This window comes from Lycorma delicatula, chromosome 3 (assembly GCF_047948215.1).
Source record: "Lycorma delicatula isolate Av1 chromosome 3, ASM4794821v1, whole genome shotgun sequence".
NCBI classification, from domain to species: Eukaryota; Metazoa; Arthropoda; class Insecta; order Hemiptera; family Fulgoridae; genus Lycorma; species Lycorma delicatula.
This window is the reverse complement of record NC_134457.1, coordinates 89,639,263-89,664,588: the sequence shown is the minus strand read 5'-3', so window position 1 is coordinate 89,664,588 and position 25,326 is coordinate 89,639,263. Positions and strand designations below refer to the sequence as shown.

At 29.3% G+C, this 25,326-nt stretch overlaps 1 protein-coding gene across 3 annotated transcripts in view; it reads right to left on the bottom strand.

Annotated features, from left to right (window-relative positions):
• The window catches only part of LOC142321787 (C-Maf-inducing protein-like), a 284,140-nt gene that overhangs the window by 2,664 nt on the left and 256,150 nt on the right, over positions 1 to 25,326 (bottom strand). For all 3 annotated transcript variants that reach the window (XM_075360174.1, XM_075360175.1, XM_075360176.1), the window contains exons 7-14: positions 23,284 to 23,475; positions 19,764 to 19,867; positions 16,230 to 16,451; positions 8,668 to 8,760; positions 7,565 to 7,721; positions 6,727 to 6,984; positions 5,953 to 6,147; positions 3,990 to 4,095 (exon numbers count right to left, since the gene is read on the bottom strand). In XM_075360174.1, the coding sequence (XP_075216289.1) occupies positions 3,990 to 4,095; positions 5,953 to 6,147; positions 6,727 to 6,984; positions 7,565 to 7,721; positions 8,668 to 8,760; positions 16,230 to 16,451; positions 19,764 to 19,867; positions 23,284 to 23,475 (1,327 nt within the window). The remainder of the gene's footprint in view (positions 1 to 3,989; positions 4,096 to 5,952; positions 6,148 to 6,726; positions 6,985 to 7,564; positions 7,722 to 8,667; positions 8,761 to 16,229; positions 16,452 to 19,763; positions 19,868 to 23,283; positions 23,476 to 25,326) is intronic.

The following is a 25,326-nucleotide window of genomic DNA, read 5'->3' as shown; positions in this document are numbered from 1 at the left end:
CAGCTTTTGTGAATTTTGCAGATTTCTATGTTTCGTCTAGCCTCGTTTGATAAGTTAATTTTCAAATTCAGCATATTACGTCTCTGATGAAAGTGTTTCAATTACTACAAACCAGCCAATTCCATCGACACCGAATCTTCTCCAGCTGCTTACTACAAATCTGAGATGCCACGTCTTGTTCAACTTCTGAACCATGTTTCATTTCTGTATTCTTGATCCGCCATTGCAGACTATGCCTAGGATTCACTGTATGTATTCATGTGTACTTTCATTCACGAGCTCATCTTTTACAAATATATATGTGTGATTAAGGCAAGTTCAATTTATTCATTATTTATTATATTAAACAGCTATGTTATTAGTAAATTCAGTGAAATACTCAATTTATTGTACTCTATGAATTTGAAATTCAAGATTAGCTTATGCAACCATTTCTTCATTCAAGTATAGTCACGCAAGGTGGCTTAGTTAAAGGTTATGTTATTATTTTTTCATGTACAACATATTTTATGTGCTATTAATGCCAACTATCGTCATTATCAAATCTACTTGAAATTAAACACTACTTCAGAATTATAAAACATATGTGTGACGTATTTCATATATTATTATTGATAACTATTATTGATAATATTCTGGTCGTTCATCAAAAGTCTATGTTCAAAAGTCAGTTACTTAGAGTAAATTACCTTACTTGAAATGGTTTTTAAATACTGACTCTATCATTTAGTCTAATTAAATTTGTTAATCGCAGAGATTAATTCTTCTAATTCATGTAGTGAGTTCATGTTACGTTTCTTACTTTAATCTAAAAATTATATCTCCTGAAGTGAAGTCGTAATTGTGGACTTCTCTGTAATTATTGTAATTTATTCTCGTAATATTTATTGTTTTTGTATTCCTTCCTGTAGTTTGAATAATGTATTTAGTTATTTAAACTGTTTTTAGCCACGTTTTTTAATGCAATATTTTCAAATTGACTATTTGAAACATGTATATTTATGTTTTTGTCGCTTATTATTAGAATTGATATGTTGTTTCAGCCGATATTATTTGGATAAATTCTTTATAGACTTAAGTTAAATTTGTCTCGTAATTTCATTTAATTTCGTTTAAGTATATGATTGTAAAAAAGGTGTTTTATATTCCTTTGTTTTTCTGGCTATGTTCAATTGTAGATTTTCAAATTGATTGTTTGATATATGTATTTTTATGTATTTGTTATGTATTATTATTATTCATATGTTGAGTTAAGTTGATATTTCTTGTATAAATTCTGTATAAAATTAAGTTATGTTTATTGCATAATTGCATTCAAGTTTTTAAGGTTATGATTTATGAAAAAGTTTAGTTGTTTTTTCTATAATTAAAGTCCAATTTCTTTTGGCAAATACGAGCTGTGTTCTTTTATTTTTGTTAACTTTACCCAACACATGATGTTTTGAGTATGAAAAAATTTCTGCTTGATGGGTACTGCAATTGTTAACAGTTGATCAAAAATGGATTTAACTGAATACTTCTCAAGGGTGTTTTGTATAGACTTATGTAAAAGCAACTTCACTGAGTTTCTTCAACGAGTATAAGAGTAGTTTGTAAGAGTGGATTCACCATTATATGCCAAAGACCACGCAGCAGGCGAAAATATGAATGGGGGCAGGTGGAAAAGTCACCAAAGAAAGTGAAAATGGTTTCATCTGCAGGAAAAGTTATGATATGTTTTTTTTTTATTTTTGTGGTGTGGTGCTTGTAGACTATTTGGAAAAAGACTCCCAAATGAACCGTATTCACCAGATTTGAATCCCAGCCATTATTTCCTCTTTCCAAACTGAAGAAATTGTTCACTGGACCAAAGATTCATTTCAAATGATGAGGTCAGATCTGAGACAACCGCTTACTTTGCAGAGTTGGGGAAATCACATTATACTGAATGTACAAGGCGTTTCATAATGTTCTTCGGAGTTTTGAAAATTCATTAACAAAAAACTATTTCACTCATAAGAATAAAACAAGTACTGTACGAAAGAGTACTTCAAATAGTTTTTCTACATATAGTAGGCAGTTAGTAAACCATTTGCTCGCTAGGTGTCGACAGTAGAAAAAATGGCTGCCACGGGAAGCGAGAAGTAGTTTTGTGTGTTAGAATTTCACTTGTCAAAGTCAGTAATTTCTGTGCTTTGTGCGTTTCGGTTGAAATTTCATAAGGAGCCACCAAGTGACAATTCAATTCATGCATGGTATAAACAATTCAGTCAAACTGGTTGCTTGTAAAAGCGAAAATCAACTGGTCGTCCATCAACCTCATAAGTCAATGTCAAACGTGTGCGTGCAAGTTTCATTCGCAGCCCATCAAAATCAATTGCGGCTGCAGGCAGAGAATTAGAAATTCCAAAAACAACAGTGTGGAGAGTACTCCGTAAACGTTTATTATGCAAACCGTACCATCTTCAATTAATCCAGCGTCTTTCTGATGGAGATAAAACAAGTAGGCTCGATTTTTTGTTTACAGTTACAGGAAAAGATGTTGTTAGATGAAGGTTTTGTAAACAAGATAATTTTCAGCGATGAAGCTACTTTCCATATTAGCGGCAAAGTAAACCGTCATAACGTGCGAGGTTGGGGAACTGAAAACCCACACGCTTATGTGGAACTCATTCAGGGTTCTCCGAAAGTAATTGTTTTTTGTGCGATCTCTCGTGTGGCAGTGAATGGGCCGTTCTTTTTTATGGAAACGACAGTAACCGGCATGATATACCTGAATATGTTACAATCATGGCTTATGGCTCAGCTACTCAACGACTTCATTTTCAAGCAAGATGGTTGTCCTTCCCATTTTCATAACGAGGTTCGACAGTACCTTAACACAACATTACCTCGGGGCTGGATAGGACGTGCGTCTGAAGAATACCAACACATTATGCTGTGGCTACCAAGATCACCAGACCTCAGGCCATGTGATTTCTTTCTCTGGGGTTACGTGAAAGATAAGGTGTTTATCCCACCAATGCCGCACGATATTGCTGAGCTAAAGGATCGCATAATCAATGCAATCAACTCTACCGAAAATGACATGTTAGAACGAGTTTGGCAAGAACTAGACTTTCATGTTGATGTGTGCCATGTCACCAGCGGAGCACATATTGAACATTTATAGATTTTAACAAAAACTGTTTGAGTACCTGCATCACCTCGTACAACTTTCATTTAGGTAAGTGAAATACTTTTTTTGTACTGAATTTTTGTAACTCCTAAGAACATTATGAAACGCTCTGTATTAAAAAGAAGAGAAAAAGTTGTTACTCCAAATTTAGTGAATTGCAAGATTCAGAATAATTTTCAAATCTTCAAACATTTCCAAAGACAATGAAAAATATTAAAAAATTTCTGAAAATCTTGTTTTCTTTTCAGGCCAAGAACTTTCTGAACAATCATATATTTATATCATATTCTTAAATTATATCTTATTGTTATATGGTAATATAATAATATAAATAAGGGCTATTATATACATATGATATTACAAAGTATATTTTCATTTAAATTTTGGTTAAGCATAAAAAAAATACTCATTAATGATTCCTTTACTACTTTTTTTTTAGAAAGTGAAGAATAATCATTTTAAAATAAATAGTGTATTAAAAAATTTAGATAAATAATTACAAATAAAACATCTAAATTAGTTTATTCCCAAATAAACATTCCATTTCATATTTATTATTTTTCCTTTCTAATGCAATTTAGTGAAAACCAAATTTAATAAATTCACATTATGTAAACTAATTGAGTAATATTAAACTTACGTAAAATAAAAATAAAAAATAAAATTTAACTATTTTAAATCAAATTTTAGGAAATAATGTATTTGGGAGAATACATTATCAGATGTCAAGCCAATTGCAAATGTATACATATACACTATTAATGATACTGATCTTGTGACACACTTCCATTTAATGAAAAATTTAATAAAATAACACTAATTCATTTCTTACCTGCTAGAGCTAGGATCCCTTTATCAGAAACAGGTGTTTCACATAAATTTAATTCTTGTAATTTTGGTAGGTGCTCTGAAATTATAAGTAATCCAGCATCCCCAAACTATTAACAGAAGATAATATAAGCATTATGTGTAAGACAGAAATTACTAACTTCTACAGTATTAAAAAATATAGTAAAGTTAAAAAATAGAACTAATGTATTTATTAACATCATTAATGACACTGATCTTGAAATATTTTCACTTCAGTTAATTATAAAAATGTATCAAAAAAAATCACCTAAGATTTTACAATCTAGGATAATTGTGTTTGGGGTTTCTTTTAAAAACTTTGTAAAGGTGTTTGTTGGGTAAATACTGTGTACAAAAGTAAGCTTTTACAACTAACATTTGGTTGGATGTTTCACATCCAAAAAAAACCAAAGTTTAAAAATTTCTTTTAAAAGCAAAAAAAAAATAATTCAAATAATTTTTCTTTAAATTTTAACCTTTTGAAGTCAGCATCAAGGGTTAATGAGTCGGCAGTTTTTTCATTTGGTACAAACTTTTAAATATAAGAAATTAAAGAAAAACAAGGAATTATATTTTTAATTGGTAGAGAAGTATTTTTAATACAAACTTATTTTTTTTAATAATGTTTATTTTGTTTACAATTAAAGTTAAAAATAATAATAATAACAGATATCGATTAAAAATCTGATTTTTTTGAGTATAGCTCAGTGAAAAATACAAAATAAACTTATATAAAATTAGGTACAAGGAATATATACTAGAATTTTACTGAAAATTAGGAATATTAAATACAGGTTTAAATATATTTGTTTTTTTGATAGAGAAAATGTTCATTTATTTTAAAATTATAACTTGTAATCAAAAAAATTCATCTTGTTAATAAAATGTTTTGGATTTTTTTTTTAGTCTGGTGTTGGAATTTATACAACCATCAAATAACTGATACAATTTATGTTTTTTTTTATGACAAATATCACATTTTTGAAGTTAATAACGAAGTTACATATTTAATTTGAATTCTACTGCTGAAAAATATATGTTTATATATATATATATATATATATATATATATATACATATATGCTGATATATATATATATATCAGCATATATATATCCATATCAGCAGGTAATATATTAATATTACATATATAGAAACCATTTTATTGGAAACATTTTTATTGGTTATATATATATATATATATATAAATCCACAATGATGAGTCTTTTTTTAAATATTACCCATCCATTGTAAATAATGATTACGAAGGAATGATGTGATGAAATAACCTGAAATCGTAAAGTATCTTTTCAAATTGCCATTCATTTTTCATCCAACTTCGTCCAAATTCCTTCTAGCAAGAGTATGATTAAAGACATCTTTTGGCACTATTTTGTTTTTCACTATATAAATTCTAGTTTTAAGTTTAATAAAATACAAAATATAAAAAAGAAAAAGTCAGTGGTGAATAAAAGGAACAGTGTTACAAACCCTGAGAAAAAGGTATTAAAGCACATAAAAAGAAGCGAAGAGAAGATCTAATTGTGATAATGTTATTCCAAGAATTAGTGTAGTTTTGCTGGAAATAAGTTTGAAATATAAATACAGATAATAAATATCAGAAAGGAAAGACAGAAGTTACAGAAACATAGAAATAGCTAGAAATTGAAAGGAAAAAGGAATTTTTGAATTGCGAAGAAAGAAAGATTCTGAAATTACTTTAAAGATCTTTTATATAGATAAAAGAATGTCCAAAGAGTCTTAGAAATCACTTAGAAGAATAGTTATGTGTATATCTTTCTCATTACTTCCTCCTCAGATAAATGAAACAATACTCTAAAAAATATATCTATCATAGTTATTAATACCATATTATTATCATAAATTATAAATGTCAGTAAATTCACTCCTAAAGATTTCAGTCATTTCAGATCAGAAATATTTACCTTTGTTGCCCAAAGATTCAGGTAACGAAGTGTAGGAAGCTTAATAAGATGTTCAGCACATGCACTAGTGACATGTGTGAAAGCTAAACTGAGGCACTCAAGGTTTCCAAATGCACCTGCACGGAGAAGTCTTATAACATCACTATCTGTTGACCTGGTAGGCAGTGTCAACTTTCTTGGTCCACCTTTTTGTTGCTGTAAAAAAAAATTGATAAATATCATTAAAAAGAATTATAAGAATATTTGTGGAAAATAGAATTATGTAAAGTGAATATTACAAAAATAAATAATGACTAGATAAAAAGTAATTGGTAATTATATTATTTGTCAGCAATTAAATTACATGAAAATTAATTACTTGAACAAAACATGATATAAGGGCCATTTCTGGATATACTTAGAGGGAGAATTTTTAGTTTAATTTGCCATTTAAGTTATGAGAAAAAACATTTAAAGCATACTTCACAGCTTTTAAGTTCATTTATTAACAACTTGTTAGTAGTTGACTTTAATCTGGTGCAAAATTCTAAAAACAAAATTTAAAGAAGCATTGAAAAAGTATTCTTATCTTTATTATTATATTTTTTTAATTCAGTATTTTTAAAGTAACACAGTAAAGTCAGTTTCTTTTATTAGTATTTTTTAAGTTTATTTAACTTAATAATTAAATGCAAGTAATGTCTTGAAAACTCTTTTTTTTTAAATTTATAGTTACCAACTATGTATAGATTAGAAGTGACACTAAAATACAAGTATAATAACAATAATATTTACTAGTTCTTGTAGGTGTTGCTGTCGTTGACAAAGAGCGGTGTAGTTAAAAAGTCCTGAAGCAGTAGACTGAAGAGTAGTAATAACAGTCATTCTCTGATCCTCCTCAGAGATAAGATTCCACTCTAGTGCAAGACATAGAGCAGTTTGTGCAGGACTATGATCTCGCAATGCTAACAGAAGGCACGCTCCCAGTTTCTTACTTACAAGTTCTGCTATAAACCTTTTTCTTTTACAGGAGCAATTCATCAATGTCTCCAGCTGCAATATAATTTATGTGTTAAAATAAATATTACAATTTTTAGTTCTTTTTAAAGTAGGGAAAGTGAATAAAACTAAGAAACCTAAAACTAAATTACAATAATTTACTTCTCTACACAGAACAAAAGAATATATATTATTAATGAAATAAATGAAAATTTAGTATTTCTTCTTTCTTTTTATTATAGCTAGATAAAATATTAAACTCAAGGTATAATAATACATAACTACAGGAAAATATCAATTATATAATCAGAAGAAATCACTTTAAAATCTTTCATTATACTTTTATGATTATGTTTAACAGTAGTGAATTCTATTTAATAATGCATTATCTTTTGTAATTAAATTTGTAAAATATAATAAATTAAAAAATATATATCAGTTTAATTTAATAATTCAAACTGCAGATTTAATATCTTATAAATTTCTTTTACTGAACAAAGACAAAATATTACAGTGCACTGTCTCTACAGAAAGTACAGACAATTTTTGATATATCAAAAAATTAACTACACAATACCATAATGAATTTTTTTTACATTTAGGCCTTCTGTTATTAATAAAAATGTAAACTAACCATGGTACCCCATAGTTGTCCTTCATCTTTACAACCTGGATTTGATGGACAGAATATATCAAACCAGCCTTCTTTTCCTTCTCTAATTCCTAAAACGTTTCGATGTACATCACATCGAGGATCAGTAGAAATTCTTCTCACAACTGGTAAAAGATTGCTAAAAAAAATTCAAAAGATAGGTGATTTAACTTATTAAATTATATTTTATACTTAAAATCTTAAAAATGTTAAAATATACAACAATAACAATGACTTTATGTAAAGATATTCAACAGTTTTTTTATAAGAATGTATATTCTGCTTAAAGTTAAAATAAAAATTTACCAGAGCGTAAAATTGTTTGTTTATACGAGTATAAATACATATAATGTACTAAGTAGTTTATTTAATACAATTTAAATATAATAGTATATGATACATACATTAAAAAAAGTAGACAGCTGTTTTTATGGAGAGCAAGATTTTATACTTGTTTGCAAAGTATCAAAATTAAACTTGTAAAAAATATAAATTTAGGATTTTTCAAAACAAAACTTACAGAAAATTGAAGACACTATTTATTGGAGTTGTCAAATTATCAACATAAAATTAAAAAACTAGTTGTACTATATGATAACAAAATAACAAAGATAAATGTTTACAGTGTTTATTAAACTGTAAATCTATAATAACAAGCAGCTGTGCAATTTGACTACTGAACACTTAAAATGTTGTTTGGTTTTCATTTGTTATAGTTCTTAAGTATTTCTCTATGTTATGTTGTGAATATAAATATAATTTCCAAGCCTAGTAAAATACTAATTTAATTAGTTTGTTTCAAAAGTCTTTAAATATTTGAATGGAGATTATTAGCATTCCTGGCTTTACCCAATAGGCACTTCAACCATTTGTTTTTTTCCTTAGATAATTTAATCAATATAAGTAAAAAATAAGCAGTAAGATTCTTAACAAAAGAAAGAAGTTATGTTCAGTTGATCTTTAGAAGTTGCATTCAATTTAACACAGCTCTTCCTAAGTCTTCTCCACATTATTTAAATATAATCAGAAAATATATAAAAGTACAGTGAACAATTAAGAGTACATTCTAATAACAGTAATTGTACCTTATAAATGATTCATTTGCAAGAGCCTCTTCTGGAAAAGGCAATGGTTGTAATAACTGAGCAAGTCCAGGTAGCCAGTCATCATATTTGGAGCTGTAACAATAACACATTATCACTTTACTTAATAATTTATTAAAATGAAAGATATTTTTCTAGTATAATCTAATTTTTATATACATAGCATTAAAAATGTAAATTGTTGAATAAATATTTTTAAAAGTTGTTTAGTAATTTTTTAAACAGTTACAAGTACTAATGATAAATCAGGAGTGATAGAAATTAATAAAAATAATAAAGAATGGGCATAAAGAAAACTACCACACACAGAGAATGATGAAACACCATAACGATATGAGAATGGTTGGAATGGATATGAGAATGGTTGTTCATTCGGTTTGTTGTAAGAGAAAAAAGATAATAAATATATAATTTTTAAATTAGTAACCAGCATAAAATGCATAAAACCATGAAAGCACTACTTCAGTAAAAATTCTGTTAGTGTTTCTCATTGTGTTTGATCATAACTGATGTTATATTTTTTTACTTTCCTAACTTTTTTCCTGTTTAGCCTCCAGGAATTACTGTCAGGTATAATTCAAAAGATGAATGAGGATATATGTATATGAGTGTAAGTTTAGTCTTGTGCAGTCTCAGGTCGACCATTTCTGAGATGTGTAGTTAATTGAAACCCGACCACCAAGAACACCAGTACCACGATCTAGTATTCAAGTCTGTGTAAAAGCAACTGCCCCTTTACTAGGATTTGAGCATTGGAACTCTCAACTTCGAAATCAGCTGATTTGTGAAGACGTGTTCACCACTAGACCAATCTGGTGGGTTTTTTCTACCTGTATAGTTATATTCTAACTATATAGTATGCTATGTAAGAGAAAGGATGCTAATCAGATCAAAATTTATGTCAGGGTTTTTGCCAGATCTTGATGTTTCATTACCCCCAACCACTAATCAAAAAACATATCCTGATCACTGTAGGAGAAGACACCCACCTTGCGACAATCTTGGTGGTGCGGCAACCAGGATTGTCAAAATGTGTCAGAATGCCACCAATGCAAATGTCTCAATTGATAGACACTTCTATCAATGTATTTATACAACTTACTATAACCTTTGTATGACTTCTTCCAACAACCATGATCACCTATCATAACTTACAACCTTCAAGTATCAAATTAAACAATCCCTGGAAGCGCAATTTCTGCACCTTTCTCTAACACTTAAGGTTTCACACAAAAACTCTTCTTCCCTTATCTAACTTCAATTAAACTATTGAAGTTAGATTACTTGACTGTCACTCAGCTATCTGCTGTATTAAAGCTATCACTCAGATTACTTGATTGAATTTTTTAAACACCAAAAATACTATTCTCATATCAAAAAAACAAGTACTGATCCCAACGACGACGCTTTTTGTCCTACAATTCAATTTTTACTCAAGTCTTCTTGATTTACTCAAAAATCAAGATACAAATTCACAAATTTAATAATTTTCTAATGAAATCATACCCTATCTCTCTCTGCTCTGGTCCGCTTTCAGGTGCGAGGTCAATGATCACACCTTTCCACACTGCAGCTCCATCTCAGAGTTCTCAACACATCCATTCTCATCCTAACAGTGAATGTTTCAATTAACTGGGGCCCAATGCCAAAATGCCTATATTGGCAAAGTAAGCACTCAGGCAGGCCCCTAGCCACCTGGATTGCAATTCTATCTATACATCCATAACAGCATCAAACAATCTCAGCCATCCTTCGCAGCGCTAAGAATCTTAGGAAGCCAAGAACTATGTTCCATTCCCTTTCGGGAAACATTCCTTTCCATTCCCTTTTATAGAAACATGGTTCTTAAATTAAACTCCCAATCTAGGTGAAGAGCTTGAATTAAAGATTCTCACCTAGAATAAGACCTAGACATTTCTGCAGTAGGAGATACCTAATTCGATGACCTGCCATTGATTGACAATGACAAGGTTGTTGTATTACAGCTAGTCTGCCCTTGAGCAACATCATCTATTGTTTTCTCTGGGCTCAACACAGTCTTATATTGCAAACTCCATAACTGGAGTATCTTGCAAGCCTGGACTGCTCTGAATTTGATCTCATTCCTTGAATCTCCTTTAACCAGAAAAAGCCCGTTATCATCCATATAAGCGATGATGCAGTACCCATTGGGTAACCTTAACACCAAAAAAATTGAATTCAACAACTCAGAGAAGGGATTCTTAAAACAATACTCTGCAGACAACCTTTAGATAGCATCTTTCATACTTCTGAGACACCATCTCGAAGAACGACATTTCGATTGCTGAAATAACTACATAATACATTCAGCTGATTCTGTGTATAATCATACTTCTGCAGCTGATACAGGGCAGAGGGCCACCACAGATTATTACAAAGCTTCTGATATGTACAAAAAGATACAAATCAAACTTTGTCCTCTATTGATTTCTTTTTCTTCATTGTACAGCATGATAAAACATAAAATCTTAAAATTACTAATTACATAAAGGCTCAATTTTAAATAAACAAAACTTTTTCTGTTAATTTTCAGAACTAATTATCAGCTCCTACTTTGTGGAGTACTATATGTTGTGGTAGCACTATTATGCTGATGGCACTCGAATTAAAAAGGTTGGAAAACCCTTCACGCAAGTAATCAAAAAATATATTTGATCACTGTTGTATTCATTTGTTTAATACATTAAGAAACTTCTAAATGTTTTTAAGATAGCCACTATTAAGAAAGTGCTAGTGGGTACACCACTGGAGAGCTGATAATTATCAGCTTTTAATTATAATTCTCTTGGATATTTATTAATTATCTGCATATTTATTATCTAGGAGCTAATTATAATTATCTCCAAAAGACCTGTGAAAGAAAACTTTCCATTAATTTGAAAGTGAGTTGATAATCAGTAATTTCATGTATGTGTGTGTATGTGTGTGTGTATGTATCTTAAAAAGAAAAGTATGTCTGGCTGGATGTTATATTAGATGGCAAGTTCTTGTGGGATGATTAAATTTATTTTATTTGTAACAAAATCAAACCATATTGTTTTGCTCTGAAGAGGTTTAATATTTATTATGTTTACATATTACTTCTAAACTTAATGATAATTTGATCTCTTGGGGCTCCCTCAAGAAGTCAGAACAAGTTTTTAAGATTAAAAATAAAATAATTACGAACTGGTAGACTGATAATTAGAAAATTAGATATATTAATTTATCTTTGCATTTATATTTATGAATGCACAATCTTTGGTAAAAAGTAGTCACTTTTAAAAAAAAAATAAAATATCCATTTTTATCACTTATTCTTAAAAAATAACATATCCATTTTGACCAAACCAAACAATGAAACACTGTTTTTGAACAATTGAACACATACTCTGGGTTAAGAAACGTCGCCCTTACTTCTGCTTCCAGTTTTAATAAATTGACAGACCATTTAAAGAATCTACTTACTAGTTTAATGGGTTTTTTTACAAAAAAAAACAATATTTGTCGTATTAAAAAAAAAGGTACTAATAAAAAAATGTCAAAAATTCCTAAATTTTCTGCTTCACTTTCAAATGTACATAAACAAATGCTCAAAATAATTTTCAGTAGCACCTTCTGAATTGTGAATTATTTTGTAGTAATTTTTTATATTTCCTTAACAATATTTTGTTTCTATTTAAAAAAAAAAAAAAAATCTGATGCAACCTCACATGACTTCCTTTGTGCCTATTAAATTACATATACACATTTTTTTTTTAAAATGAAAAGTACATAAAATTTTATTTCATCAATTACTTCTGATATTTTTTCATAATTTTTTTAAATTGTTATTATTGAATTATTATTTCTCATCATTTTTTTTTTTTACAATCAGAGGTTTATAATTATTAATAAATCAATATATTTAAATACATTAAAAAACGTTAAAAAAAATATGAAGTTTGATTTAAACCTTGTAAGATCCAAATATTTCATTAATTAAAATTTTATTTAGCTACAACTCTAGAACCAATGAAAATAACTACCACTTATGATATATAGTTGAAAAGCTCTCAATTAGGGCTTATTACTTCAGTTAAGAAAAAGTCCAAAATCCATATTTTTTTTATTTTGGGCTATTTTTTTGGATATTTTTGGTCAAGTCGATTACAGTCAAAAGGAGAGGTGGCACAACTAGATATTACAACAGTCCTAAATCGAAAATGTCAACATTCTATGGCTAATCGTGTTTGATTTATGCAACATACTAATATGTACATACAGATGTCATGCCGAAACTAGTCAAAATGGATATTTCCGTTGAAATCTGAAAACTGAAATTTTTCACTATTACAATACTTTCTTGTACGAAGTACAAGGAAGTAATAATATGTACTTAAATCACATCTATTTTTTTATTTTATAAATTGTTTTTACATAATAGCTTTGTCAACATACTGATATAAGATGAGAAATATGTCTCCAAATTTTTGTAATTTTATATAAATGAAAAAATAGTATGCAACTCTTGACAGGAACAATATTTTAGATGAAAATATATAGTATAGTATAGCTCAGTATTTTAGAGATTTTAGAGATTTTTTATTTTAGAGATAGTATTTTTATTTTAGAGATTTTAGAGTAATTAACTCAGCGTCAAATAATGGGCAGGCAGGAGTAGGTTTCGTGATGAACAAGAAGATAGGGAGGAGAGTGGAGTATTTCAAAATGCATAGCGATAGAATCATTGTAATAAGGATAAAATCAAAACCTAAACCGACAACGATTGTTAACGTCTATATGCCTACAAGCGCCCATGATGATGATGAGGTAGAGTGTGTATACGAAGAGATTGATGAAGCAATTAAACACGTAAAAGGAGATGAAAATTTAACAATAGTTGGAGATTGGAATGCAAGCATTGGAAAAGGCAAGGAAGGAAATATAGTGGGTGAATACGGGCTGGGCAAAAGGAATGAAAGAGGGGACCGACTTATAGAATTTTGCACGAAGTATAATTTAATAATTGCCAACACCCAATTTAAAAATCATAATAGAAGAATATACAATTGGAAAAAGCCAGGCGATACTGGAAGGTATCAGATAGATTATATCATGGTTAAGCAAAGATTTAGAAATCAACTCGTTGACTGCAAAACTTACCCTGGAGCAGACATTGATAGCGACCATAATTTGGTGATAATGAAATGTAGATTGGGGTTTAAAAACCTGAAGAAAAGGTGTCAGATGAATCAGTGGAATTTAGAGAAGCTTGAGGAAGAGGAGGTAAAGAAGATTTTTGAGGAGGACATCGCAAGAGGTCTGAGTAAAAAAGATAAGGTAGAAAATGTAGAAGAAGAATGGGAGAATGTTAAAAAGGAAATTCTTAAATCAGCAGAAGCAAACTTAGGCGGAATAAAGAGAACCGGTAGAAAACCTTTGGTTTCAGACGATATATTGCAGCTGATGGATGAACGTAGAAAATATAAGAATGCTAGTGATGAAGAAAGTAAAAGGAACTATCGGAAATTAAGAAATGCTATAAACAGGAAGTGCAAACTGGTGAAAGAAGAGTGGATTAAAGAAAAGTGTTCAGAAGTGGAAAGAGAAATGAACATTGGTAAAATAGACGGAGCATACAGGAAAGTTAAGGAAAATTTTGGGGTACATAAATTAAAATCGAATAATGTGTTAAACAAAGATGGTACACCAATATATAATACAAAAGGTAAAGTCGATAGATGGGTGGAATATATTGAAGAGTTATACGGAGGAAATGAATTAGAAAATGGTGTTATAGAGGAAGAAGAGGAAGTTGAGGAGGATGAAATGGGAGAAACAATACTGAGATCTGAATTTAAGAGAGCATTAAAAGATTTAAATGGCAGAAAGGCTCCTGGAATAGACGGAATACCTGTAGAATTACTGCGCAGTGCAGGTGAGGAAGCGATTGATAGATTATACAAACTGGTGTGTAATATTTATGAAAATGGGAAATTACCATCAGACTTCAAAAAAAGTGTTATAGTTATGATACCAAAGAAAGCAGGGGCAGAAAAATGTGAAGAATACAGAACAATTAGTTTAACTAGTCATGCATCAAAAATCTTATCTAGAATTTTATACAGAAGAATTGAGAGGAGAGTGGAAGAAGTGTTAGGAGAAGACCAATTTGGTTTCAGGAAAAGTATAGGGACAAGGGAAGCAATTTTAGGCCTCAGATTAATAGTAGAAGGAAGATTAAAGAAAAACAAACCAACATACTTGGCGTTTATAGACCTAGAAAAGGCTTTCGATAACGTAGACTGGAATAAAATGTTCAGCATTTTAAAAAAATTAGGGTTCAAATACAGAGATAGAAGAACAATTGCTAACATGTACAGGAACCAAACAACAACAATAACAATTGAAGAACATAAGAAAGAAGCCCTAATAAGAAAGGGAGTCCGACAAGGATGTTCCCTATCTCCGTTACTTTTTAATCTTTACATGGAACTAGCAGTTAATGATGTTAAAGAACAATTTAGATTCGGAGTAACAGTACAAGGTGAAAAGATAAAGATGCTACGATTTGCTGATGATATAGTAATTCTAGCCGAGAGTAAGAAGGATTTAGAAGAAACAATGAACGGCATAGATGAAGTCCTACGCAAGAACTATCGCATGAAAATAAACAAGAACAAAACAAAAGTAATGAAATGTAGTAGAAATAACAAAGATGGACCGCTGAATGTGAAAATAGGAGGAGAAAAGATTATGGAGGTAGAAGAATTTTGTTATTTGGGAAGTAAAATTACTAAAGATGGATGAAGCAGGAGCGATATAAAATGCCGAATAGCACAAGCTAAACGAGCCTTCAGTAAGAAATATAATTTGTTTACATCAAAAATTAATTTAAATGTCAGGAAAAGATTTTTGAAAGTGTATGTTTGGAGTGTCGCTTTATATGGAAGTGAAACTTGGACAATCGGAGTATCTGAGAAGAAAAGATTAGAAGCTTTTGAAATGTGGTGCTATAGGAGAATGTTAAAAATCAGATGGGTGGATAAAGTGACAAATGAAGAGGTATTGCGGAAAATAGATGAAGAAAGAAGCATTTGGAAAAATATAGTTAAAAGAAGAGACAGACTTATAGGCCACATACTAAGGCATCCTGGAATAGTCGCTTTAATATTGGAAGGACAGGTAGAAGGGAAAAATTGTGTAGGCAGGCCACGTTTGGAGTATGTAAAACAAATTGTTGGGGATGTAGGATGTAGAGGGTATACTGAAATGAAACGACTAGCACTAGATAGGGAATCTTGGAGAGCTGCATCAAACCAGTCAAATGACTGAAGACAAAAAAAAAAAAGCTCAGTATTTGACTACATACAACATGAGTTTAGTATTCTTCACATGTGTTTTCTAAACTTTTCTAGATTATTGCCATTACTACAACATCATCTTCAAAACCACTGGTGTAGGAGAACTAGGAAATGCCTCTACTTTACAATTGCATACACTCAATAATTATAAATAATAATTGTTTTTTATGAACAAATTAAAAAAAATTCTTTTCTTACACATTAATTATAATATTGAGGTAGCAATTAAGATGTGCTTTCTTATTTAAGATATCATCATCATCACCATCATCATCATTCTTTATATTTTCATCATTATAAATATTTTGTTTCTCGAATGTGGCAGCCACTTCACATTCAGAAAATATAGCAGCCAGGCACATTGATATAAGATTTTGTAGAACACGTGGATGTGGGCAACCGCAGCTCGGTCCATGTACACTATAAAAAAAAGAAAAACACAACTATCATTTCAATGTTTACCGTAACATAAATGTACCTTGTAAAACATAAAAGAAGCAATACTGTTTCTATTTTAATAACATCAACTAATATCAATACTAACAACTTTATTCTAAGTAACATAAATATTCATATCTTTAAACTGTAGATCACCTATGAAGGAAGTAATTATATATGTAGGAATAAACCATACCTATATTATTCACCAATAACTTTCCTAGTCTGAGTTTTAGTCACAATGTAGTGAAGTATTCTTACTTTAAATTACATTAACTTTTTTCTTTAATCATATACAGAAAAAATAACTTCAGACAATATTTGTTGATAACAATTTTTAAGACAATCATAGATGAACATGTAAAAAAAATGAATGTATGCAATTCATAAAAAATCTAAAACTTCATATCATTTGTTTTCACTGATCATACATTTTCTACATGTGACTTCAAACTAAACTTCAGACTAATTCAAGAAAAGATATATGTATCATTATACTTTAGTTTGGAATCTTTCTTAATGAAACTTCTGTTAACCAATCATTTAATTTATGCAAATTTAAATGAAAAACAAATATAATTTAATTTAACTAGAACCCTTCCAAATGATCACATGGGTTATCAAGCCAAGTAGTACATAAGCATCTAAGTGCCAGTGGATTATCTAGATATTGCAAAATTTTTCAACAGAGTGGTTAGTCACATCTGACTAACCGTATGTAGTTGATATTACACACTAGCAGGCTACTAATACAGATGTTTGTACATAGGTTTGGAATGGCACATATTAACCATGCATACAAGACTGTAAAGTTATGTGATTTAGGCGTTACATTCAGAAATAACAATGCTATTGCATTGAAGATAATTGGAGCATGGGCTTTGACTGGGTCAGTTCATCAGCACACTGAGCTGGTCTAGTGGTTGACTCGTCATCACAAATCAGCTGATTTCGAAGTCAAGAGTTCTTAAGTTCAAATCCTAGTAAAGGCAGTTACTTTTATACAGATTTGAAGACTACATCATGGATACCTGTGTTCTTTGATGCCATTGCAAATTCTTTTCTTTTTAATCGTTAATAAGCTAATGGCATTACTTAAGCATTTCTTACTGCACAAAGCTAAAAATAGCGTTAATAAGAATACCATGTGCCAAACATTTAGTATTTTAAATTGGTGGAAGTTCTAGCTTACATACCTAGAACTTGTAAAATGTGAAATTATTGTCCATTAATGAATGTGAAAGTATTTCCCATTCCAGATGTGAGACTTTGTTATGTCTATTTTAAACTATTTTGTGGGTGATGAGCTATTCAGAAGGTTGCATTTCAAATCTGTGAGTGAGTATGTAGCACTCCAAGAATTCATTACAAATATCTATGTTAGAAGCCAGCTAGCTAATCGCATATCCAATGACAGGTTACTGTTAGTATATAACCAGAATTCATAAATAATGGATTCTATTTAAAGTTCTGGACCAAATCTTTCATCATATTGCAGATCAATCAAACTTTGTTGTGTACTTTTTAAATGATGACCTCAGCACTTAACCAATAACAAGTAGTGAATGTTATTTGGAAAAAACTATACTTTCAAATAAGATACTTTGCTTAATAACAATTTTTTAGATCTTTGAAGAAGGTTGCCTGAGTTGAAAAGCAGAAATTAATCTCTGACAACGACATGTTTCCAACATATAGCAGATTGTGAATATACCTTATATATTAGATGTAGATATTCTTATATATCAAATATAACTATAGAGTCATTAGATGGTCACCAGTGTATTGAAGTTTAATAATAATTACAGCACTACATCAACCAAGAAATCTATTCTATTAAACTTAAAAAATATTCTTCAACCAATAAATATTTACCGTTTATAAATTGACAGTTACAGCGTTGATTGACAAGGGTATTGTCAAACGACAAAGAGTGTCCCAGATTGTGAAAGTAGTTACCAACATTTCCCTTACTTTAAGCTACCCTACTAAAATAAAATTTACCAATAATATAAAACCTGACCAATAACAAATGAAATCTGTTTTAGGGTAAGTTGAAATTTTATAAATTAAACGTTTTATTTATAAATTTTATTACTTAGTAAATAAGCAGTAAAAACTATGTAGTTGTTACATTACAACATTCTGTTGCTCTTTAACATTTGATGATACCTGAGGTTTTATATTTGAAATCTAAGGAACTGTAAACTATGATTGATTTTATTATTATTATTATCTATATACATGAAGATTAACACATTCAAGAATAAGTAAAGGGTCAGAGAACATGTAAATTCGGGTTGAACAAAAGGTTTTTGTACTTCTACACTTTTAAAGTACTGTCTGTTTTACATGAATGTCATCGGGTTAGAAAAAGGTGACCCCATTCATATGTGTGAATAACACTATAAAATTCTAGAAATAGAAAAACAGCAAACATTTTTTAATAAATAAAAAATGAAAAAATCATTCTGCGTCAGTAATACAACTGGGATAATTCTAATTAGTTTGGGAAACTTGATTAAAAGGAACAAAAACTGGCATTTTTAAAAAAAGTTTTTTTAAAATAAAATATTAATATTCTAAATATATCTTTTCCTAAAAAAAAGGACTTAATACAAACTACAAATACATTTTTCACAATAACTACCTCTTAACTAGATTTACTTCATAGATAATTTACTGAAAATAATAGGTAATTAACTGATAATTTTAATAGATAAATCCTGAATAAAGATTAATAAATAATTTAATAGATAATTTAGCTGATAATAATTAATTAATAGATAATAAATAATTTTACTGAATATAAAGCAGTCTTTTGTTTGTTCCATTTCTTGGAACACTATACACTTATTAAATGGGATTTTGTAAAAGATAGTCATATTTAAAGAATAAAATTAAAGTATTTTTTTAGTAAACTGGTAATATAATTTTCTCCTTGAAGAGCAAAGTGCAATTTTGGGTTTATAATCTGCTCATTTACTAAGATTTAGTTAAAGATTTAAGAAATAGCCAGTTTGTACATGGACAAGACCATGTAACTAACTGAAAATCACTAATGCCTGTAGAGTGAAATAGTAACATCAATTAAATTACATTATACTGAAATTAATTTATATTACAGAAAATAGTTTTTTGCATTTATTACAAATGTGGTAGGTAACAATTCATTTTATTTCTAATTTTCAAAACATGGACAGAATAAATTTTTCATTACAGAAAAAAATAAAAATAATAATATTAATACTTTGTTAGATTATAATTAATATTTTATTGTATTATTAAGCATACCTTAAAACAAACCTCCTTATAACATCTTCACTATCATTATGTGAATCTAATGCACGAATATAATCTTGTACTAGTCTTCTGGTATAAGGAAATTTTCCATAATCCTGAAATTATTAAAGTGAATTGCTACTTAACTGAAAAAAAAATGATTGAAGCTAGTTAAACAATGATATTTTTATTTTATTATTTATTTAGAGTAGAGCACCAACAATTCAAACAATAAAAAATCCTATTGTTTAAGTCGACATATGTATTTTCTTTTTCCTGTTTAGCCTCCGGTAACTACCATTTAGATAATTCTTTAGAGGATGAATGAGGATGATATGTATGAGTGTAAATGAAGTGTAGTCTTGTACATTCTCAGTTCGACCATTCCTGAGATGTGTGGTTAATTGAAACCCAACCACCAAAGAACACCGGTATCCATGATCTAGTATTCAAATCCGTGTAAAAATAACTGGCTTTACTAGGACTTGAACGCTGTAACTCTCGACTTCCAAATCAGCTGATTTGGGAAGACGCGTTAATCACTAGACCAACCCGGTGGGCGAGTCGACATATGTACTACTGCGGTTCATAGGTTGATCTAACCAATATGTGCTTCTGCATCTCATAAAAAATACGCAACCACATACATTTCCTGTACAAAATGCATGATGTGAAATTATGTATATCACTGAATCTTTGATATCTATTATACTTAAATTACAAAAAAAAAAAAAATTCTGGTCATTTGTAGAAGAAGCACAAATTGACCAAATTGAAACTGATTGTGATGGAAGTATTAAATGAAATCACTACTCTTTTTAATTAGTGCTTATAGTAGCATTTTGTGTATTGAAAATAAATTTCTATTTTATTCTATTTTTATTTATTCAATTTCTAAGTTTAAAAATTGTGATAAGGAAAAATGGTACGGATATGACAGGATTGCCATTTTTAAATAAGGATGAAATTTTTAAATTTGTGAAGAAATTTGTGCATGAAAGTGATTACAATAACAAAAGGCAGAGAACAATGGCTAAATAATGCTGCTTTCTCTGTGTTAGAAACTGCTTTTTGGTATGAGTGCCTAACTGAATCATATTTCTAATGCAAGTACTTTTGCTAAAATAAAGTGACAGATTTTAAAGGAGCAAAATATTGTTACAAAATGGTGTAACAAAAAAATTAGCTACTTCAAATAACTCTGTTTTATGTAAAAAAAAACCTTTCTTGCAGCCTAATTAAAAAAAACATGATTTTAGTCTTTGCTAAATGTTTTTTTGAAAGCCTGCTATAATGTATTTCTTTTTTTTAATATATTTTAAGTTGCAGCAATGTCAAAGTGTACGGTAGTTTTAATGTTAACTTTCTAGATAATTCTGTTCTTGTGATGAATGAACTATTAACTCAATTTAAGTTAGTAGGATTAAATATTTCTATCTCTCAGCCAAATATAATTACAAGCACCTCTACAACCTACATTGGCAGTACTTTTACAAATTTATTTAAAAATACTTTTTATCTTTTTATGCAGATTAATCTTCAGATCACAACTGTCAAATTTCATCAACATTATACATTAAAGAAAACATTACAAATAAGACAATGATTACTTTTTTTATTCTTTTAAAATTGTTATCAATAAAGATTCAATTAAAAATTTGAAAACCTTTTTGTCAGAAACAAATTGGGAAAATAATAAATAAAGTTAGCTTTGATGAAAAGTTAACTATTTTCTTAATGTTTTTCAGAAGACCACGTCTTTAGTAAAAAAGGAAGAATTTTAACAACAAAAAAGAAAAATGATTCGATTAACAAAAGAATTATAAACTCTAGCTTTATACTAAGTAATCTATGAAATGCCTAAATACATTTTTTCTGATAACTTCCAAAATTTCTGTCAGTGTTTTAAAAGAAGGTAAATGTTACTGTCTCTCATAGAGATTTAATTAATGAATCTTTCAACAGTGGAATACTTCCTGACTGCCATAATATTTATGTTTTTATTCTCCTCAAGAAATGTTCTGACATTTTTTAATAGAATTGTAGGCCAATTTTATTTTTGTTAGTATTATCTAAAACGATTATGAAAAATACAGATGTTTAATATTAATTGAAAAAGATAATGCAATATAAACTTTTAGCATGATTCAGGGAAAAACTGTCTTCTAACTGAGCCATTTCCCAATTTTTAGAATATATCTTATACGTAGCATATATAACAAAAGGTTTCATTTTCAATTTGTTTGCAATCTCACTAAACCATTTAGGTTTTATTCAATATCTTTTACTGATGAAAAAACTCAGTAGCTATTACATCAAAGGAGTGAGTAACAATTTGTTAAAGCCAACCACAAATAAGTAGAAATTTCATTTTGTCTTTTGATATATGGCACATAAAGTGTAGGTTTCACTTCAAGCTAGAACACAGACAGCATCAGAGAAGTGTCTTCACCACCTTACTTTTCTTATTTTGTTAAAAATCTTCCTCAAAATCTTGAACCATTTATTTTACCCCCTTTGGAGATGTCATAATTGAATCTATGATTATTTAAAAGGATTTAAAGATCCTACCTAAAAAAAATTATTAATTTAATAATTTAATTATTTTTTAAAATTATTTAAAAAGTAATTTACCTAAAATTATTTAATGTCAGATGGTTAAAATCCATCTGACATTAAATAAAAATGTATAAATCTGACATCAAAATACGGATAAAACTGTAGAACTGTGCTTCTCAGGTAGATGTAACCTTTTCAGGTAGCTGAACTGCACGGACAAAACTAAACTCTTATTAATGAAAACAATGGTATTTCTCTTGACATAAAGCAAAATTTCTAGATGTTTTATTAAATGAAAAATTCTCTTGGGATGATATCAAATTGATTTTGTTTGGAATAAAATTGAATTCTTTTGCTTTAAGAATTTTAGTAAAATAAGCTAAGAACAAAAACAACATAAGATCTGCTTGGGCATAGTAACAGTGTCAGTTACACACTGTCTGTGTTAAAGAGAATTATAACAATGATACTTAGGAATGACAGTCTGAGAGTCAAACAGCAGAAAATGCTTTCTTCCAATTAATATTTGTTCTTGCAATAAATGCTTCATATCATAGTTTTTTACAATTTTTCAAATTCCATACCATTTGTCAAGTAATTTTTTTATAAAAATAATATTATAAAGGCTGCTGGATAGTGTTTGAATATTTACCTTTCCTAACATGTTTAAGTAAGAGCTAATTAAGTAGTTATTTTACATAAGCTAGTTAAAATGTATGTAACATTATTTTTTTATGACTGTAAACAATAACTATAAATAATAATTATTTTTTTATTGTAAACAATAAAAACACTATAGAAAAAACCAATCTATTGTAATTTTAATATTTTCTATACATTCAAATGGATAAACAAATTATATTCTATTCCATAATTTAATTTGTTTTTAATACTTTAAAAGAAATGAATTTGAAAGAATTATTACTAAAAATTAATAAAAACATAAATAAAATAATTCAATTGAGATACTCACTACATTATGTTTGAGTATACGATGCACTATAGGTGTAAATATATCAGCAATAAGTGGAGATCGAGGATGATGAATACAATGCTTAGAAAAGAAGTGGCAAATCTCTGCAGATGGTGGCAAATTTTCAAAAAGTGGTGAAATTGTTGATATTAATTCTTCACTGCTACTTCTTGTTGACCAAAGATCAATATCCTAAAACAAAATTAAAAGTTATTTATAATATCAAATCATAATGGAGGACAGCACCATACAAATTTAATTAATACTTGTCTAAAGAAGAATGAGTTTTACAGGATGTTTCTACTCAGAAGTTAATGCATCATTAATTTGAACCCTTTATTTGTGAATACATATATATCACAAAGCAAACTTCACTCACACCAAGTGATTTAGATGATATCCACCCAGTTCAATGAACTTGTCAATACATTCTACCATTTTTAGAGTAACCTTTCTTACCTTTCTAAAAATTATTTCCTGGATAATATTGCTAATCATGGATAATATTGCTAATCATGAACTGCTCGAAAATTGATTTGTGGACAGTCTCAAGGAAAATGTTTTTAAATAAAACAGATAAAAGAAGTTTTTTTTAAGATCAGGAGCTCTTGGAGACCATAGTCATGGAAGAGAGACTTTTCTTTAAAAATATATGCAGAATCTACAATAAAACCAGCAATATAAAAGTTGCATTATCTTGTTGGAACCAGCATACACATTTTCCTTCAGCAAAATAATGAGTAATTGACTAATTTCTTGGTAATCTTCACTATTTTAAAAAATGGTTTCAAAAATGTTTTCTAATTATTTGTCAGCTTGAAAGTACACATTATAGACATATTTTTAAGCTGCAGAGAGGGAAGATTCAATCAAGTTGCAAATACTTTTAATAACTCAAGTCTCACTTGAAAATAGATGGATCATCTCAAGACCAGCAATAAAATACCTTGGGCTTTGGGCCTATGCAAGGTTGAGAGGCCACAGAGGCTGCTAGTAAGGCAGAGAGATTGATAGCTGGTCTCCTACCCAATTGCGGTGGGCCTTCACAATTGCAGAGGAGATTATTGGCCGGGACGGCATACTCTACGATGCTATATGGGGTCGAGGTGTGGGCCAGTATGACTAGATATGCCAAACATTTAGGCAGACTGGAGGCACTGCATAGAAGATGTTGTCTAAGCATAATATCAGCATATCATACTGTATCCAAGGAAGTGGTTGATGGCCTGCCAGGGCTTATGCCAATCAGTTTGATAATATTGCAAAAGAACGTACTCCGAGAACAGTCCCCTGTGAATTAAAGGCAACTAACAGCTGAAATTGCAGAGAAGATGATGGGAATCTGGCAAAAGCGATGGATCTGGCTAAGAAAAACCAATGTATGAAGGATCTATTTATCACACTTCATGAATAATTTTACCAATTCCTTACATGTAATGAACCATTTCACACCAATGGAAAGATTTCTAAAAAAAAAAACTGGAATAAAGTAGTGTATAAATGGCTAAAGTAGTAGTCCGCTTTTTGGTTTAAAACATGTTTTTTTATAAATAACATGCTGAAATTAAGAACATGTTTAATATCTGGAATATGATATAATTTCGTCCTGTTTTGTTTTTCTGAATTCACTAAAGAAAGTAGTTTATACCAAGTAGAAAATTAAATATTCTAGTTTAAGCAGGAATATAAAAATTTCAAAATTAACTGGCATTAAAAAGAACTGTAAGACTTGGTGTTGTTACAATGAACTCGTAAATCAACTGCTCTTAAACTAGTCCAGCTGATAACTCTGTGGTAAAAGAAAGAGATTAACTGAAAAAGCTGCTGGCAGTAACAAATTGTTTTTAGATAAATATTATCTCTATCATTTTATAACTTTTTTCTCCTTAATAACATAACACATCCCCTTCTATATTGTAAAAGAATGCTTACTGGTAAAGATGCATAAAAAAGAATTACTCTTATCAAAGTGGCAGTGCCATCAAATGTTACAAATGTAGATACTAAAGTGACATTCTACCAAGAATTTATTGAATGTGTTTA